The 17,968-nt window shown below is 42.6% G+C and overlaps 1 protein-coding gene across 10 annotated transcripts in view; it reads right to left on the bottom strand.

The window, feature by feature from the left end:
- Tnrc6b (trinucleotide repeat containing adaptor 6B) overlaps positions 1–17,968 on the bottom strand; it is a 227,430-nt gene that overhangs the window by 10,528 nt on the left and 198,934 nt on the right. For 7 of the 10 annotated variants that reach the window (XM_041671890.1, XM_041671897.1, XM_041671896.1 and 4 more), the window contains 8 exons: positions 16,309–16,446; positions 12,453–12,629; positions 11,025–11,171; positions 10,494–10,589; positions 6,291–6,515; positions 5,656–5,726; positions 2,951–3,090; positions 634–1,595 (listed from right to left, as the gene is read on the bottom strand). In XM_041671890.1, coding sequence (XP_041527824.1) covers positions 1,211–1,595; positions 2,951–3,090; positions 5,656–5,726; positions 6,291–6,515; positions 10,494–10,589; positions 11,025–11,171; positions 12,453–12,629; positions 16,309–16,446 — 1,379 coding nt within the window. In that variant the 3' untranslated portion in view covers positions 634–1,210. Of the gene's footprint in view, positions 1–633; positions 1,596–2,950; positions 3,091–5,655; positions 5,727–6,290; positions 6,516–10,493; positions 10,590–11,024; positions 11,172–12,452; positions 12,630–16,308; positions 16,447–17,968 lie in introns of those variants that run through there. The other 3 variants (XM_041671892.1, XM_041671894.1, XM_041671898.1) reach the window with 3 other exon arrangements.

The raw sequence follows: 17,968 nt of genomic DNA, 5'->3' as shown, positions 1-17,968 counted from the left end.
TAATTTGCATTACCTGATTCCTTATAAAAAATTCTCACACTTGATCACTTGTAAAGTGGGAACACAGCTTTTCTGCTTTTGAAACATTACATGATTTAAAAATTACTGAATCTTCTGTTCTCATTCAAAGTAGCAAAAAATGCCTGCTTGGGACTTAAAACTCCCGTGTGCTAAGGGGCCACTTATTTCACAGCACAGAAGTGAGCAACAGGTGCTCTGAGAGGTACCTCCCGCCGACTGCTGGCCTTGGCAGTGCTTCGCTCTGCTGCTAGGTCGAGGGAAGGCTGGGGAACCTCGCGCTCTGGCTACTGCTCTCATTGAAAAGCACCCTTCGTCTCAGTGCGGCCCGAAGAAGTGGCTTGAGCTGCAGCAGCCCCCTGTGCTCCTGTGTTCTCATAGTTAAAAAAAAATTAAAAGCAGATGGCCGGCCAGCCAGCCTGCGAACTGTCAGCAATGCAGCTTTCTGAGAAATCAGGGTGGGGTGAGATGAGGAGGGCAGGACGCAGGCACACATATAGAGACAGAGGAGGATGCACACAAATGCACATGAACACACGTGCACACACATACCAGAACAAGCATGCCTGGGCAGTTACATGTGCCAGAACACACTGGTATTTATCAACCAGCCAATCACAAAATTTTTCCTTTTTTTTTTTTTAAAGTTTTTTTGTTTTTGTTTTTAAAGTGAGGCTCCGTCAAGTCTTCCCTCCCCCCTCCCCCAACAATTCTTTTGAATTTCCCTCCCACCCAAACATGGTAGACCTAAGGACGGAAACACACCCAGTGCAAACAAAGTTAAAAAGCTATTTTTTTTCAGTATATATGTTTCTTAGCAACAACTTCCATATAACATGAAAAAAGTGAAAAACTAGAAACTAATTTTTTTTTAATTTTTTTGTGTTTAAATTTAAATGGTATGTGTACTTGCTTCACATTGTCTTTCTAGGTTGGCGTTCATGATTCAAGTATTTCAAGAGTGATATGTTCTCTTTTTGGATTCATATTCCAAACGAAAAAACTGAAGTTTTAAGGGAGGCAACTATGTGCTCAGACAGTCTGTCAATGACCCACCTTTCTTCTCTCTCCGTTTTCTTTTTTCCTTTTAAAAATGTATTTATTGCAAGTTGAAAAAAAAAACGAAAAGGTCAAGTTAGTGCTGCTGCTGTTCCAAAAAAAGGTCACGAGGTCAGAGTTGAAAGTTCTAAGTTCAGATTGAATCTGACCCTCCTCCTAGAAGGTCACCAGGTAGTAAAGGAGCAGGGCTGCCCATCCTATGGGGATCTTCCACCGTCGTAACTCCCCACAAGCTAGAAGAATAGTTTGTGGGACCCCACAGGGAAGTGCCAGCAAGATCGGCCCCACTGCTGCCACCAGAGCTGCTCCACTGCCCGAGCCCGCTGGACCCACCGAAAAGGTTCAGCGCAGGCCCGACGGGGTCTGCCTGGTTCTGGCTGGTCTCCAGTGACTGCCATCCTGTGGCAGGTGCGCTTGGGGTTGCTGCAGGTGTAGGTGGCTGAGCTTGAGCCAGGAAGCGGCTAACTTCATCTTCAGTGGCAAACTCGGCCAAGATGGTAGTGTTTCCCAACACACACCTGGAGGAAAAGGAAGAGAGCAATGTGATCTCAGAGACCAGAAGAACACACAGCATCACTGCTGCCAGCCCTCTGCCACTGCATGGACTACATGCTTGCTTGCTTACTGACTGATTGAGATGGGGTCTTACATAGCCCAGGCTGGCCTTCTGTCTCTGTCTCCTAAATGCTGAGATTACAGGCGTGCATCATCATGTTTGGTTTATGTAGTACTGGAGACTGAACCTAGGGATTTATGCATGCTAAGCAAGAACAACTGAGCTACATCTCCAGTCCACCTGTATGGGGTGAGAGAGAGAGAGAGAGAGAGAGAGAGAGAGAGAGAGAGAGAGAGAGAGAATCTAGACAACAGAGGACATAAAAGTTGTGATGTTGGATATATCAGCATATATTTGTTCATACTAACCACCATCAGTGACTCAGGAAGTAAACTTAACCCTAATGTAAACTGTGGACTCTGGTGGATCAGGCACCAATGAATGTTCATAAACTAACAAATGGGCCGTTCTAGTAAGTGGTGCTCATAATGGGGAAAGGCATCATTGAGTGAGTGGTCAGGATTATTATGGGAAGTTGTTGTCCAATCATCTCAATTTGGTTGTGAATCTAAAGTATTTTAAAAAAACTTCAAGCCTTACAGAAGCAAAAAGAATGTCAGTTTTTTTTTTTTAAACTCCACGTGAGGTAAAGAATAACACCCACTAATATCAGGCCAGCCAGCGCCAGCATCTAGAGCACCGTTCCAGTTAGGGGATGGACTGGCTGCTGGGGCCTCACTGTCACTTGTGTTCTCTGGGGATTTTTGTCACAGTGTCTGTTGCCCAAGGGAGTCAACACTTTTTTGTCCACCAGGGTAAGAGAATGTTTAAACCCTGATACACTTCATGCAAAAGTACTGCTACAAATAATTTCTTTTTTGGGCTGGGTGTGGTGACGCACACCTTTAACCATAGCACGTGGGAGCCAGAGGCAGGTAGATGAGTCCAAGGCCAGCCTGATTCTACAATGAGCTTCAGGACAGCCAGGGCTATACAGAGAAACCCTGTCTCAAGAAGTCCAACAAAGCCAGGTAGTCCAGGTAGTGGCAGAATTTTCATAAACATTGGCTTTGTTTGCAGTTCAATTTACTTACTATACAAATTATTTACATTTGAAGTTCAGAGTTTGAGCCTATGATATACACTAGACAACGCAAACAAAGTTAGGAAGAAGGACGGCCTCCTCAGCATCTGCGGATGTACACACGACTGAGGTTCTTGTGTGCATACTTCCATCATTGTTCTGTTAAGCGGGGCCAGAGCACTCCTGTGTGCACCATGTGTGCTGTCTGGATGCACGCAGGGTACAGTACTCACATATGCAGTGCAGTCTGGGCCTTGGCTGCCTCTTGTTTGGTGCTGTACCGGATCAGGGCAGTGCCCTGGGTTAGATTCAGATGGAATGTCAGCAGTGGACCATGCTGCATGCAGATCGTTCTCAAGGTTGACCCATCAATCTAAGAGGTAACAACACGTGTAAGCTAAGATGTGGAGCAGGCATGGAAAAGGCAAATTCTAAGACATTTACAGAAGGAGATTGAGGTTCATTATTCCTATTTTATAAATGTTTCTTTATAAAAATAACTAAAAATAAAAACATAAGAACCATAAAACAAGCCTGCTTTTTAAAAAGAGAGCAACAAACAAGTGTATGCTTATTTGTGGAGCTCAAAAGGCAGAAATAAGAACTAAAGTCACCACGCAAAGTTATCAATATCATTACTAACATTTTATTTTTTTCTACCTCCTCATTTAATCCCACAGAGACAAGAAAAGCACTCAAGTTAAAACTGGCCTAGTCCAAAAAGAAACACTCCAACACTGCCATATTCCTCTGACCACATAAAGTGGGGACTACTTCCACCTTCTTTTTTTTTCTTTTTTCCACCTTCTTTTTGACTAAGTGCATTGAACCAAATGCTGAAGGGATTATAGATAACTTCCCCAACCCAGGAGTTATATAAGCAAACCTATTTACTTTATGGATTAATTTTGCAACACTATCTTAAATATATTTATTTCAGCCTTAATTCCAATACTTCAGTTCACCTCATTGGAAAAGAAATGCTACAGCTGGGAATGCTATAGCTGTGTAATGTGGTAAACAACAGCCTAACATACATAAGAAACCAGGTGCCATTTTCAGCACTAGTGGGAAGCCTGAAGAGTAAAACTCAGCAAACCATGTTAGCTCTTCACAGAACACAACCATGAGTATGTCAGTATATGGCACAAATTGCTTTCCAGGAGACAGATGTCCTTCAACACATTTTTGGTGACGAAGTCAACTGATCCATGCATCAACTTTGCTCTACCAACAACTTAAACTAGGAATGACATTAACCTGCTTACTAGGCAGCTCTAGTGTTTAAAAAAATCAATTCTTTCTGATACAAACAAAGCCAATATTACATTCATTTACATACATACATAATGATGCATACTCATGATTTTTTAGCGGCTACAAGGAGTGAAGGATTAGCGAGCACATCTTATTGCCTCTCTCATCCTATCCACATTATAACCACTACAAAGTGTGACAACTTTGATACGCCCAAGACAGGGTTTTTCTGTGTAACTACTCTGGCTGTCCTAGAACTCATTCTGAAGACCAGGCTGGCCTCAGACTCACCTGCCTCTGCCTCCCAAAGTGCTGGGATTAAAGGCATATGCTACTACTGCTTGGCGTAAACTCTTTAAAAAAATGCATACATAGTTTTGAGCATCAACATGCTTGATTTTTTATATTGGGACTGTAGTTACAGGTAAAACTCCTGCTTACTGCGTGTGAGCCCCAGGTCTGACCTGCAGTCTCTATCCCTTACAGTTGGGTCTGCTATGAGATGAGGGACTAAACTGAGACCATGATTGAGTTTTGAGAACTAGGGAACCCTGGGTTGACCTAGAATTCCCTATGTAGACCATGGGGGACTCAAACTCAAGATATCCACTTGTCTCTGCCTCCCAGATGGCACGCACCATCACACCTGGCCTTAATTGGGACTTCTGAGCTGATTAGACATCGTGGTAAAGAACGTCTTTCTCTGGGGCTGGAGAGATGGCTCAGGGTTAAGAGCATTGTCTGCTCTTCCAAAGGTCCTGAGTTCAATTCCCAGCAATCATATGGTGGCTCACAACCATCTGTAATGGGGTCTGGTGCCCTCTTCTGGCCTGCAGGCATACACACAGACAGAATATTGTATATATAATAAATAAATATTTAAAAAAAAAAAGAACACCTTTCTCAAATATGCCTGCAAATAGGAGTCTTGTGATTTACTTTCCACAAATAGGTTCACTGGGCAAATACGTTTACAATGAAATGTATTTCTCCATAAAGAATCCTAACAGACACTAGCATGTTAAAGAGTCTAAGAAATTTCACAGTGACACTTTACCAACTGAGCTTTTTCCAAGCCCCTTCTGTAGTATGTAGTATGTGGTTAAAACACATCATCTCATTTGGTTCCAGATTCTAGCTGGCATATCTATACAATATATTTCCTTACCAGTAGGTCAGACGACCTTACTCTCACTGCTTTGTAGAATCTGCTCATCTCTAGCACTACTGAGGGTGAGGGTGAGCCTAGGAGACAGCACCCTATCCTGTCAATAGGACTCATGTAATGGCCATGGAACAAATGTGCTTTCTTTATAGGTTAGAAGAGGGCATTAGACCTCCTACATTTGAAGTTACATCTGATGTGGGTGCTGGGAACCAAAACTTGGGTGCTCTGCATAAGCAGCAAGCTTTCTTAACTGCTGAGCCATCTCTCCAGTACCATAAATGAGCTTTCATATCTGCCAACCTTTGCCACTGTTTCTCCACCCTTTTTTGAAATAAGAGTCCCCATGTATCCCTAGAACTTGTTATGCAGACCAGGTTGGCCTTGAACTCACAGACATCTAGTGTCTCTGCCTCCCAAGTGCTGGGGACGAAAGGTATGTGCCACCAGGTCTGGCTCCTCTCCCTTTAAATAAAACCAAGCCCTATCTAGAAAACCATAAGAAAATAAGGTTACCTGTGGAGTGAGATTGTGAAGAACCAGCCAGTAACTAGGACGGACAGAACCACCATCACTCCAGGTAGAGGCTGCAAACAGAAAAATGATGAAGAAGACCGATAAAAACAACAACAACAACAACAACAACAAAAAAACCACCCAATTTATGCAGATCTTCCCTCCCTTCTTCCCTCTCTCCCTCCCCCTCCCAACCTTGATCTTCCTGGTCTCTTCTAGTTCTTTTTTTTTTTTTTTTTTGTTTTTCGAGACAGGGTTTCTCTGTGGCTTTGGAGCCTGTCCTGGAACTCGCTCTGTAGACCAGGCTGGTCTCGAACTCCCAGAGATCCGCCTGCCTCTGCCTCCCGAGTGCTGGGATTAAAGGCGTGTGCTACCACTGCCCGGCTCTTCTACTTCTTGAACCCAGTGAATTCATTTGCTTTGTGTAAGCCAGTCTTCCATCCCACCTGACCGCCCTCTCCAGTTGCTCATTTTTACTTCATGTGCCCTAGAGAGGTCCTGGGTCTCTTCATCTGTACTGTGCACAACTTTACAATCAAAAGATGCTTTTTCTTCTACCAGACAGCTATGCTCTCCTCCATTCAGCCCTCCCCAAGGTGTTAAATAGCCATTTCTACTTGGCTGATCCTCCTCACCTGAGGCAATCCGAGAGTCCTGTGTTCCCCACCCCCTGACTGATCTGGGTGCTGTGCTGCTCCAAGGAGATGCCGGTTTGGGGTTGGTCAGGCCAGGAGGTGGGCGGGGCAACGGTGTAGTGTTCCTGGAGGAGATGTGGTTTTTCCACATCTTATTGGAGAGATGAGTGGGGTTGTGTCCTATGGGATCTGGGGACCACGTGGATTTGTAATCAGGGAACTTTGCTGTGAGAAGAGAAAAGTCAAGAAGAAGCCACATTAGATGGGCACCTGCCCACAAACAGACACAAATTTTATTTGCACATAAACACAAATATATTTATATTCTATAACTCTGTTAAATTCTGTCTCAAAAACATTGAAAAGTAGCAGGAAGCATACATTTTAAGAGCAGCAGTATAAGCTGGGCAGTGGTGGCACATGCCGTTAATCCCAGCATTAGGGAGGCAGAGACAGGCAGATCTATTAAGTTCTGAAACCAGCCTGGTCTACAAGAGCAAGTTTCAGGACAGCTAGGGCTACACAGAGAAATCCTGTCTCAGAAAAAATAAGGGGGGGGGGCAGTAAGAAAAGAGTGCTAAATTTTAAAATGATTCTAAACTGACAAAGATTTAATAAGGTAACTAATCTCCTTTCTCCTACTTTCTTGGGTAAACACAACTTGAAAGAAAAGAGAAACTCATGGAGAAAATATTTCTGAGGAGGACAGACAGGGTTAGACTGTTAATACAAACAGAACTAGAGTACTCACAAAATGCTCACTAACTACCATGAAAATCAAAACAAAACTAGAAAATTATGCATTGCTTGTGATTTGATACATGTTAGACACCAACACTGATTTTAAAAATAGTCAATAAGGCTGGAGCAATGGCTTAGTGGTTTGGATTACTTGTTGCTCTTGTAAAGGATCTGGGTTCAATTTCCATCATGGTGGCTCAAAACCATTGCAATTCCAGGGGATCCCACAACCTCTTTTTTTTTTTTTGGTTTTTTTTTTTTGAGACAGGGTTTCTCTGTGGCTTTGGAGCTTGTCCTGGAACTAGCTCTGTAGACCAGGCTGGTCTCGAACTCACAGAGATCCGCCTGCCTCTGCCTCCCGAGTGCTGGGATTAAAGGCATGCGCTACCACTGCCCGGCCCCACAACCTCTTTTAACATCTGTGGACACTAGGCACATACATGCAGGCCAATACTCATACACATACAATAAAATAAAAATATCTAAAAGAGGGGCTGGAGAGATGGCTCAGAGGTTAAGAGCATTGCCTGTGCTTCCAAAGGTCCTGAGTTCAATTCCCAGCAACCACATGGTGGCTCACAACCATCTGTAATGGGGTCTGGTGCCATCTTCTGGCCTAAAGGCATACAGACAAAATATTGTATACATAATAAATAAATAAATATTAAAAAAAATATCTAAAAGAAAGTCATCAAATAACCACCTCTGCTTACTAGGCTTAAGGTACCCGACAGTAGTGTGGGTAACACAATTATCTTGCAGAGCCTCTGATTCAGATGCGAGACAGAAAAACAGAACTGGTATCCTTGACAACAGCACGTATGTTCAATACAGAGAAGACAGAGAACATTAGGCTGTCAGCAGAGGCTCTACAAAGATAAATCTGAAGGGTTTACATCAAGGGATAGGCTCAGAAAAGCAGGAAAAAGAAAATCTAGGTTCAGCAGAAGTTCTTTCAGTTTTCATGGGGCAGAGAGCTAAGAGGCCATAGGTACACTGTGGCTATGTAAGCTGCAGTAGAGTTTCCATACGACTCAGCATAAATCAGAGTGAGAATAGAATGAACCAAAGGGAGTGGAGATGAAAATTATGACTGTCAAATATATTCCCTGAGAGACAGGGCTTGGGGTCCAGCGAATGAAGTAGGAAAGACTGTTCTAAGGATAGCCAAAATAACTGTTAGGGAAGTCTCAGGTCAATGTCCAACTGCAAGAAGATAATTCCTGAGAGCTGGGTTTTTATAGGAACAAGGGAAAAAGAAGAGTGCCAGAGAAGGCAGCCATGTGCCTGTGTGGAAAAGCAGGTGGGGAGACTGAGGCTGAGGATTGCTTCAGCCCAGGAAACAGAGAGCAACCCAGGTAACTGAGATGTCTCAAAACTTTAGCCAGTTGTGGCGGCACAGTCCTATAAGGGCACATGAGAGTGAAGGCAGGAGGAGCAAAGGGAATGTGAGGCTATCCTTAGCTACATGAGACCCCGTGTCAAAAGAAAAACAACCAAACACATTCCTTAATCAAACAAAAGGAAGAGTTAGACAAGTTTGTTTTGTTATTCTATTATGGTGTCCATGCACAGGTGTGACTGTGGGTGTCGGCATGCACAGCATGGAGCATGTGTGGATCTCTCCTACTGCGGGATCTGGGCACCACAGCAGTCGTCAGGCTGTGTCAGCTTGTGCAAGTTTTACAAGTAAATGAAGTCCGATCAAGAAAAATATGGGGCTGGGCGGTGGTGGTGCACGCCTTTAATCCCAGCACTCGGGAGGCAGAGGCAGGCGGATCTCTGTGAGTTCGAGGCCAGCCTGGTCTACAAGAGCTAGTTCCAGGACAGGAACCAAAAGCTACGGAGAAACCCTGTCTCGAAAAATAAAAAATTAAAAAAAAAAAAAAAAAAAAAAGAAAGAAAAATATGGGGAAGGTGTTAAGCACTAAGGTGCTTCCTTTACAATTTAGGCTCAGTCAGTTCTGAGGCAAAATGAAACAGTATTTTTGTTTGGTATATTGACACAGGGTCTTAACCCACGCCAGACTGTAGGAATTCATTCACAATCATCTCAGTTAATCTACTAAGTGAGGGTAACCCATACCACAGTAGGAGAAAGACAAAAGGGAGTTTATGCTCAAGTTGACTATGATGCCTGGCCTATAGGAACACTCAGCAAGTGTGCAGGGTTACTGCGGCACTGTTGGTGTGATACAACTGCCCTCCTTAGTTTTTTTTTTCCTCCTCGAGACAGGGTTTCTCTGTAGCTTTGGAGCCTGTCCTGGAACTCACTCTGTAGACCAGGCTGGCTACAAATTCACAGAGATCCACCTGTCTCTGCCTCCTGAGTGTTGGGATTAAAGGCATGTGTCACCACCATCCAGCTAAATTTTTTTTTGTACCTTGGTTTTTAAAATAATGACTTTCCCTTAACCTGTAGCACACTGAATTGGCTAGACTGGCTACTAGCAAAGCCCAAGGAACTTCCCGTCTTTGCGCCTGAGCACTGGGATTACAGATGTATGCATCACACCTGAGCATCTTCTTTTGAGATAGGATTCACTATGAATGTCTTGGAATTTGCTATGTAGAAAAAGCCCCAAACTCATAGACCTACACCTTCTCCACTTCCTAAATGCTAGGACTAAAAGTGTGCTAAGTTGTCCCTGATTTTATTTTTTTTAAGTTTATGTGCATGGTGTTTTGCCTGCACATACGTCTGTGAAGGTGCCAGATCCCCTGGAACTGGAGCTACAGACAGTTGTGCGCTGCCATGTGGGTGTTGGGAATTGAACCCAGATCCTCTGGAAGAGCAGTCAGTGCTCTTAACCAGTGAGCCATTGCTCAGGTCTGCCTGATTTTTTTATGTGGGTGTAGGGGACTGAACTCAGGTTTCCATACTTGCACAGCAAGCATTTTACCCACTGAACTATTGTTCCAACTGCTACTAGCTGCTCTATTCCTCATGAAGTCTCAACAAACAAATAAATGACAAAACCCAACCAGCCCTCCCTGCCACGCCAAATAATGAGGATCTCAAGTAGTACTGGCAAATTAATCAAGGTCCTCTTTTTGACTCTGGCCATCTATTTTTCATTATGTCTCTAAGTCAGATTTTGGGGGAAGAGTAGGCTATTGCTGGTTGCCTCAACACTAATCTGGATTAAACTGTCTCTTCCTATGGCCCTTGATTTCTTGGTAGGCTGGCTAACAGAAGCATATGGTCATCAGGTCATGAACTCTGCCCTGTGGATATCCCCAGCTATATGACATTCTATTCCTGTTAGCTTTGACCAATGTAGTCCTGTGAGAGACCTACCCAATCTCTGTGAGACTAGGAGCTCCCTGAGTGGATAGTGAAGGCAAAGAAAGGTTGCACCCCCATCTGTGCTGACCGACACTCCTTAAGAAGTAAATGCCAGCGGAAAAGAGGAACCTCTCAGTCAACTGCCAGACAAGAGGGGAAAAGCCACCAAGTACCTGAAGTGCTATGAACGTTGGTAAAGGAGTTGTCAGAGGCACTGTAGGGCCAGGCACCAGGTGAAGGCAGCGAGGTGTTGAGGGAAGAATTAGACCCTTGAGGTGACAAATGAAGAAGAAATATTGGAACAAATGTCAGTATGACTAGGGAACCCTTGTGAGCGTTTTATTTAAACTTAAATACAAGGGAAAACAAAATTCAACCAAACAATAAAGACGTAAAAAGCAGTATTATTCTATTTTTTGTTAAAATTATCAGGTACTGGGCTGGAGAGATGGCTCAGTGGTTAAGAGCACTGCCTGCTCTTCCAAAGGTCCTGAGTTCAATTCCCAGCAACCACATGGTGGCTCACAACCATCTGTAATGAGGTCTGGTGCCCTCTTCTGGCCTGCAGACATACACACAGACAGAATATTGTATGCATAATAAATAAATAAATATTTAAAAAAAATTATCAGGTACTACAACAAACGGAATTAAAGCCATGGTGAACAACTATGAAAATGCTGGTGTCTGCAGCTCTCACTTACCTGTGGTGTTATCCCGCAGCAGTTGGTGGTCAGTATCTACAATGGGAGATGTAGCTGTACCCCCCAGCACACTTCCTGGAGTCACATAGGGGTCAGATTCAGGGTCAATATTTTGGATACCTTTCCATGGCACTCCTGGTTGGAATTCTGAGACATGAAGAAATGTTAGGGATGAGAGATAGTTAAAAAAAAGTTTAATTTACACAGTTCCTACTTTATTTATTACTATTGTTTTTAGTCTTACTATGTAACTCCGGCTGTCCTGGAACTCACAGAGATCTGCCTGCCTCTGCCTTCTGAGTGCTGGGATTAAAGTAAAGGCCACTATGCCTGACCTTTATTTGTTATTATTATGCTAAAATAACTGTTTAGTAGAAAAAACATGATCCCGTGAAAAGTCTAAATAATGAATCTACTGTACATCGTATTGTCATCATGAGATAAAAACACTCTGAGCAAATGCTTTTGCCGGCAGCAAGTCTATTAGTATAGTGTCTGTCCATTCACCTGTCAGGTGGTGAACTGGATCATATTCATAAAGGCCTGGATCCATATATGATTTTTACAGCTACTAGAGGAATTACAATCTTAAAGGAAAGTAAGAACCTGTGATAATGAAGTGAGGCCAAGAACTGGGAGAAAAATCTGGGCTTGAGACCAGTGACCTTTCCCATTTTTCTTAATTAGGTACTGGCCAAAATGAACATAATAAAATGAAATATAAGTGATCATTGCTTCACAGACGGTTCAGGAATAGGTGTAAATAATTTAACTGATTGTGAGAAAACCTAGACAATATATGGAAGCTTATCATGTTTGTATTGACCCACTTAAGCTATATTTAAAGATATGTGATATCATTAACAAACTGATATTCCCCTAATTGTGTTGAGAAGAGCAATATGTATTGTATATGAAGAGGCGGCATTATTTCATCTCACTCTAATAAAATGTAATTATATACATTTATGTCTGCATTACATAAGGATAGAAGGACAATTATTAATTTGTGCTTTTCCTTTATTAAACTACAATGAAAACAGAATATAAAGACAAAAGGAAGGAGGAAGGAAGAGAGAGACACAAGTCTTACTGAACTCATCACCATGTACCTGGGGCATATTAATGACATATCTGACTAATAAATCTATCAATCGATTCAACACATACTTTAAAATAGGTTATGTTATATGGCATCCGACATACAGAACAAATGCCAAGTCCCAGCTTTAAGGCCACTTATTATCACTAACTACGCATTTCTTGAAGATCTTTTATTTTCCCACGGCACATATTTCAGGGTGTATGCCTTGCCTTTATCAGACAATGAAGCATGGGGCTTCCTCAGTAAAGCAAGCTACACAAGCTTGTGCAGAACCTAAATTCAACAGAAGTACTATTCTAGAAAAGGCATTTTATGAACAATACCTGGAGGCCAACTGGCATTGCTGGATTTACTTCCGATTTTATTAGTCGGTGGAGATTTGGCAGGTAACCAGCTATCACCAGCAGGACCCGTATGGCCACCCAGCGTGTCACCTGGGATTATATCAAACTGGTTGTATGGTGACCCTCCTCGGGTCTTACCAGGGGCCACTATAGCGCCTGAGAAAAGAGAGAAATAACTGTTTAAGAAAGAGCTCTAGGGGGCTGGAGAGATGGCTCAGAGGTTAAGAGCACTGGCTGTTTTTCAGAGGGTCCAGGTTTGATTCCCAGAACCCACAGTGCAGCCTGCAACTGTCTGTAACTCCAATTCCAGGGACTCTAACACACTCCTATGACCTCTGTGGGGAATAGGCATGCACACAGTGCACAGACATAAAAGCAGACCAAACATTCACACACATAAAATAATAAAAAGATCTCTAATAAACCTAATAAACAGAACTTTCTAGCCTCCCCCACCCTCAAAGGTTTTTTTTGTTTGTTTTGTTTTGTTTTTCAGACAGGGTTTCTCTGTGTAGCCTTGGCTGTCCTGGAACTCACTTTGTAGACCACGCTGACCTCGAACTCACACAGATTTGCCAGGCTCTGTCTCCTGACAGCTGGGATTAAAGGTGTGCACCACTATAGCCCAGCTCAAAGACAGGTTTTTAAAGCTTATAGAATAAAGACTTTGGGCTGCTACTACTAGCAGTATGACCATAATGAGTCATCTCACTTCTCTGAGTCTCTCCATTTTTCAACTAAATCCACAGGAGTCTTCTCATTCTACAACAGTCCTTTCAATCTGGAAACCCCAGATGTTATATGTCAGAGAATCATACACACTATGAAACACAGTATCTACATGGCTGCTACACTAACTGCTCAAAAGTACCAAATGGGAAAAACTGGACAACTTTAGCACCTTGGAGAGTATTAAGTGATCTTTTTATTAATGCTTTCTACCTCTGCTCTTAAGGGCTGGTTAAGCTTGGGTTATCTGGAATCTGCAATATTCAGAGTCCATTGGAGAAAAAGCCATCTGCAATTGCTTTAAATTCCAAGGCAGTGAGGTAGAATTCCTGCCCAAGGTCTTTGCCAACACACCAGCAATGAACTCTACATTTCTAAGCCCAGGGCCGCCTCACATACAGAGAACAGCAAATCCTTTGTCCCTGTATTTCCAGAGATATTCTTGGGGCTTTGTTAGTGCTTCCTTCAAGCATTTTTATGCCGGAAAAGTTGAGAGTTTAAATTCACTAAGTTAACAACAATAAATTTTTACTTTAAATAAAAATTCAGGAGCATACAGGATATTATTTCCTTATTTCCCACATAAAGTTCATATAGTCTGTCACTCATCTGACATAGTCTTAGAGTGGTGGTCATGAGCACATAAAATGATCTGCAGGATAATGTATTAAAATGCTTGGATAAATATCCAATAAAGCAATCTGTTTGGTTTGGAATGAAAGGAGTATGATTAAAACTGTCTCCATTTTCTGCTAAGAGGACATTTACCTTTCTAAGGACAATGACACTAATCTGGTTCAGAGGCACAGCACAGTGAGGTAGTGGAAAATGAAAGGAACAATTATCTTGGGGATTGCTAAGACATGGGGAAAACATTATCTATATTAGCTGATGAGGAGAGAGGACACTGTAACTCTGAGCTTTCCTCTCACATGCCATTTTACATTTATTACCCAAACCTGGTAAATCACTGGCCTAAGGGAGCTGTGAAAGTGCTCAGAGCTACAAGACTAGGGTTGCTCAGTCCATAAAACAGATTTTAAAATTTCAGTAAATTATTCTTGATTTTGATCCTACTTAGCAGGGTAGGAGACCTGGGTGGCTCCTTCCCCAGTCTCTGGATGGGATTACTAAAGAGGTTTTATAATGGGCTTAATAAAGAGGATTTATAATGGGAACCTGGAAGGCTGCAGGCTGAATTAGTTGACTGGGTTAAGCCTGCCAGGGCTCTGCCACAAGAACGACCAGATACTTATTTATATTGACTCTCATAAAGACAACTCTGAGTCCAAGAAAAATACTGACAAATTAAACAAACAATTCATTGAAGGCCGAAAGAAGATCCAGACCTCTTATCTTTCTTCTAGGGAAATAGAAAACACTTAAAGAAAATTATGGACAGGCAATGCTAATCCACAATCAAAATACAATGTCAATGCTGTCCTGGCGGGACACTAATTCATAAAGAACAAGAGGATCTGGAAAAAGTCCAATCCTTATGAATTCTCTTCTACTAGTTATCTTTTGGAGTTTAGGGACATTTTCTTCTTTTTCTGAGACAGGGTTTCACTATGTGTTCTAGTATAGCCTTGAACTATGTAGATCAAGCTAGTCTTTAATTTACGCATACAACTATACCAAGTTAGGGCAGGAGTTTGAGAGAGGCATGGACTACAAATTCTTAGCAAGATCTTGTCTCAGAAAACCAAACCAACCAACCAACCAACCAAAACCTCAACAAGAGGATTCTGTTCTCTCACCCACTTTAATGGATTTTAATCTTATGGATGCCCAAGTTCATAAATATTATCTCAATCCCATGACAAGTGGGACATTATGCCTAATCTCCCTCTGACAGATGGTAATAAACCTTGGAAAAATAACAAGATTCATTAACAAAAACTAAAGATCTGTACTTCAAAAAATTACCAAAGGAAGGCTAGAGAGATGGCTCAGTAGTTAAGAGCACTGGCTGCTCTTCTATAGGACATCGTTTTGATTCCTAGCATCCATATGGTAGTTTACAGCCAGCCCCTCCCCCAAGACAGGGTTTCTCTATGTAATCTTGGCTGTCTTGGAACCCATTCTGTAGACCAGGCTGGCCTCAAAATCACAGAGAACCACGGGCCTCTGCCTCCTGAGTGCTAGAATTAAAGGCAAATGCCATCACAGCCTGAAGACCATCTTAACTCCAGTCCCCAGCAATCCAATGCCCTCTCTTGGTCTCTGAGGTCACTGCATACATGTGGTGCATAGAAATACATGCAGCCAAAATATACATATACAAGAGCTTAAAAAAGGGTTGGAGAGATGGCTCAGTGATTAAGAGCCCTGGTTGTTCTTCCAGAAGACCTGGGCTTAATTCCCAGTACCCACACGGCGCTCACAACTGCCTATTAATTCCAGTGCTGGGCAACCCAGCATCCATGGCAAAAGACCAATGTGCATAAAATAAAGTTTAAAAAAATTGTTTTTTTTTTTTTTAAATAAATCACATCTGGGTGGTGGTGGTACCTCCCAGCACTTGGGAGGCAGAAGCAGGATTACCGTGAATTTGAGGCCAGCATGGTCTACAAAGTGAGTTCCAGGATAGTCAGGCTGTCACACAGAGAAAGCCTGTGTTGGAAAAAAAACAAAAACAAAACCCAAACCAACCAAACAAACAAACAAAAAGGCAGCAGGACTTGTATGAGTTTAAGACCAGCATGGCCTACAAGAAAGACATTGCAATTATTCATTTATTTAACTAAAGAATTCTTTTTGAAACAAGGTCTTATATAATTTTATATAAGTCAGCCTGGTACTTGCTTGACTAGAACTCACAGAGATCCACCTGGTTCTGCCTCCTGAGTGATGGGATTACATACTAAAGCCCCCTGAGATACTGCCTTAAAGTATGGGTGGACATATCTTCAATGTCAACACTGTGAAGGCTGAGGCAGACAGATTTCTGGGAGTTTTAGGTCAGCCTGGGATACAAAGACCCAGTCTTAAAAAAAACACAAACATACACATATGAAGCCAACAAAACATGCAGGATACTTGGTCAAGGACTGAGTAACATCAGAAGATTCTGCTAGCAACATGGGGCTGTTTGCTCTCTCACCGTTTTTGTGCATGGTGGCTTCTTGTGTGGCCACAGAAGGCAGCCCTTCCATCATGGAGGTCCACTGTTTGAAGCGAGACTCAGTCCCAGCCTCCTTGCCACCAACCATGCCATAGTCCATGCCGCCAGAGCTGAAGCCTGGAAAGAGATCACAGTTATGTCTATATGTTTCTTGAGCCACAAATCGAGTGCCCAAAGCCAGGAGGTGGTGGTGCACACCTTTAATCCCAGCACTTGGGAGGCAGAGGCAGGTGGATCTCTGAGTTGGAGGCTAGCCTAGCCAACAGAGTGAATTCTTCAGTCCTGCTTGATAAGAACTCTGCTGTCTCGTTTTCATTGTATGAAAATGGGTGTCACTGTCATCTCATTAGGTACATGTCAATGCCTACCTACACCCGCATTTTTACTGAGCAAACAAACATTTGTGCCTGACAGCTGGCCAGATTCAACCACTCTCCAGTCATATCTGATACCAACATGGAAGAGCAACTTGTCTTAAGCTTAAGGTTGCCAGGGGAGGAGAGGAGCTGCACAATCTAGGGTTTAGGAAACTGGTACAAGGTCTGACTCAAGACTTCAGGTACGCTTAGAGAATGGCAAGAAGCCCAATGCAATGTGTTCTGGTCTGCCAAGCAGCTAGAGTCTCTTAATTTCTTCCTCTAAAACAGAAAAGAATTTTGGGAGAAAGGGGGGAAAGAGAAGAGAAATAAAGGAGGAGGAAGAAGAAGGAAGACGATGATGACAGAAAAGGAGGAGGAAGAAAAAGAGGAGAGTATGCCCCAGAAAGAGAGACACAGAGAGAGAAAGAGAGAGAGCGTATGCACTAGAGCACTGTTTTAGAACAAAACTGGACAGATGCAGGCAGATCTCTGTGAGTTCAAGGACAGTCTGATCTATGTAACAAGTTCCAGGACCCAATTTCAAACAAACAATCCACAACCAACAAAACAAAAATAACAAAAAACCAGAAAAATAGTATGAAGGATTCTAAGAAACATTATTCTTGTTACCCTTTCAACCTGAAGTATTTTGTATATTATTTGATGTATTCAGCCTTAGAAAAACCCGAAACATTTGTTATTATTTTTTGGTTTGTTCTTTATGTAGTCCTGGAATTCCCTATGTAGACCAGGCAGACATTAAAGGCATGTACCACCATGCCAGCATTTTTGCTATCTTACCTTCGGTACTTTTTTTTTTGGGGGGGGGGGTCAGGTCTAGAAATAGGGCCATCCTGGAACTTGCTTTGTAGACCAGGCTGGCCTCAAACTCACAGAGATCCACCTGCCTCTGTCTTCTGAATGCTGGAATTAAAGGCATGTGCTACCACTGCCCGGCTGATACTTAATATTTTAGCAAAAACTCAAACCCTCTATTATGTTTTAAAGAAATATTTTTTAGCAAAATCTTACTGTTGTAGGCTTAGTACATTACTCAGAACAGGTACCCAAACATAGAGATAACACGCCAACATTTGTGGCGCCAAGGCAGAATCAAGTTCAAGGCCAGTTAGTTATAGAAAAGTTCCAGGTTAAGTAGCAAGGCTTGTCATAAAACACATTCATTATTTAAAAAGCAGAAATAGGGCCGGGCGATGGTGGCTCACGCCTTTAATCCCAGCAGTCGGGAGGCAGAGGCAGGTGGAGTTCGAGACCAGCCT

This window comes from Microtus oregoni, unplaced genomic scaffold (genome assembly GCF_018167655.1).
Source record: "Microtus oregoni isolate MIOR12 unplaced genomic scaffold, Mior012 000022F_ref0000154, whole genome shotgun sequence".
Classification (NCBI taxonomy): Eukaryota; Metazoa; Chordata; class Mammalia; order Rodentia; family Cricetidae; genus Microtus; species Microtus oregoni.
Note: the sequence above shows the minus strand (reverse complement) of the source record. Positions and strands in the feature narration are given on the sequence as shown.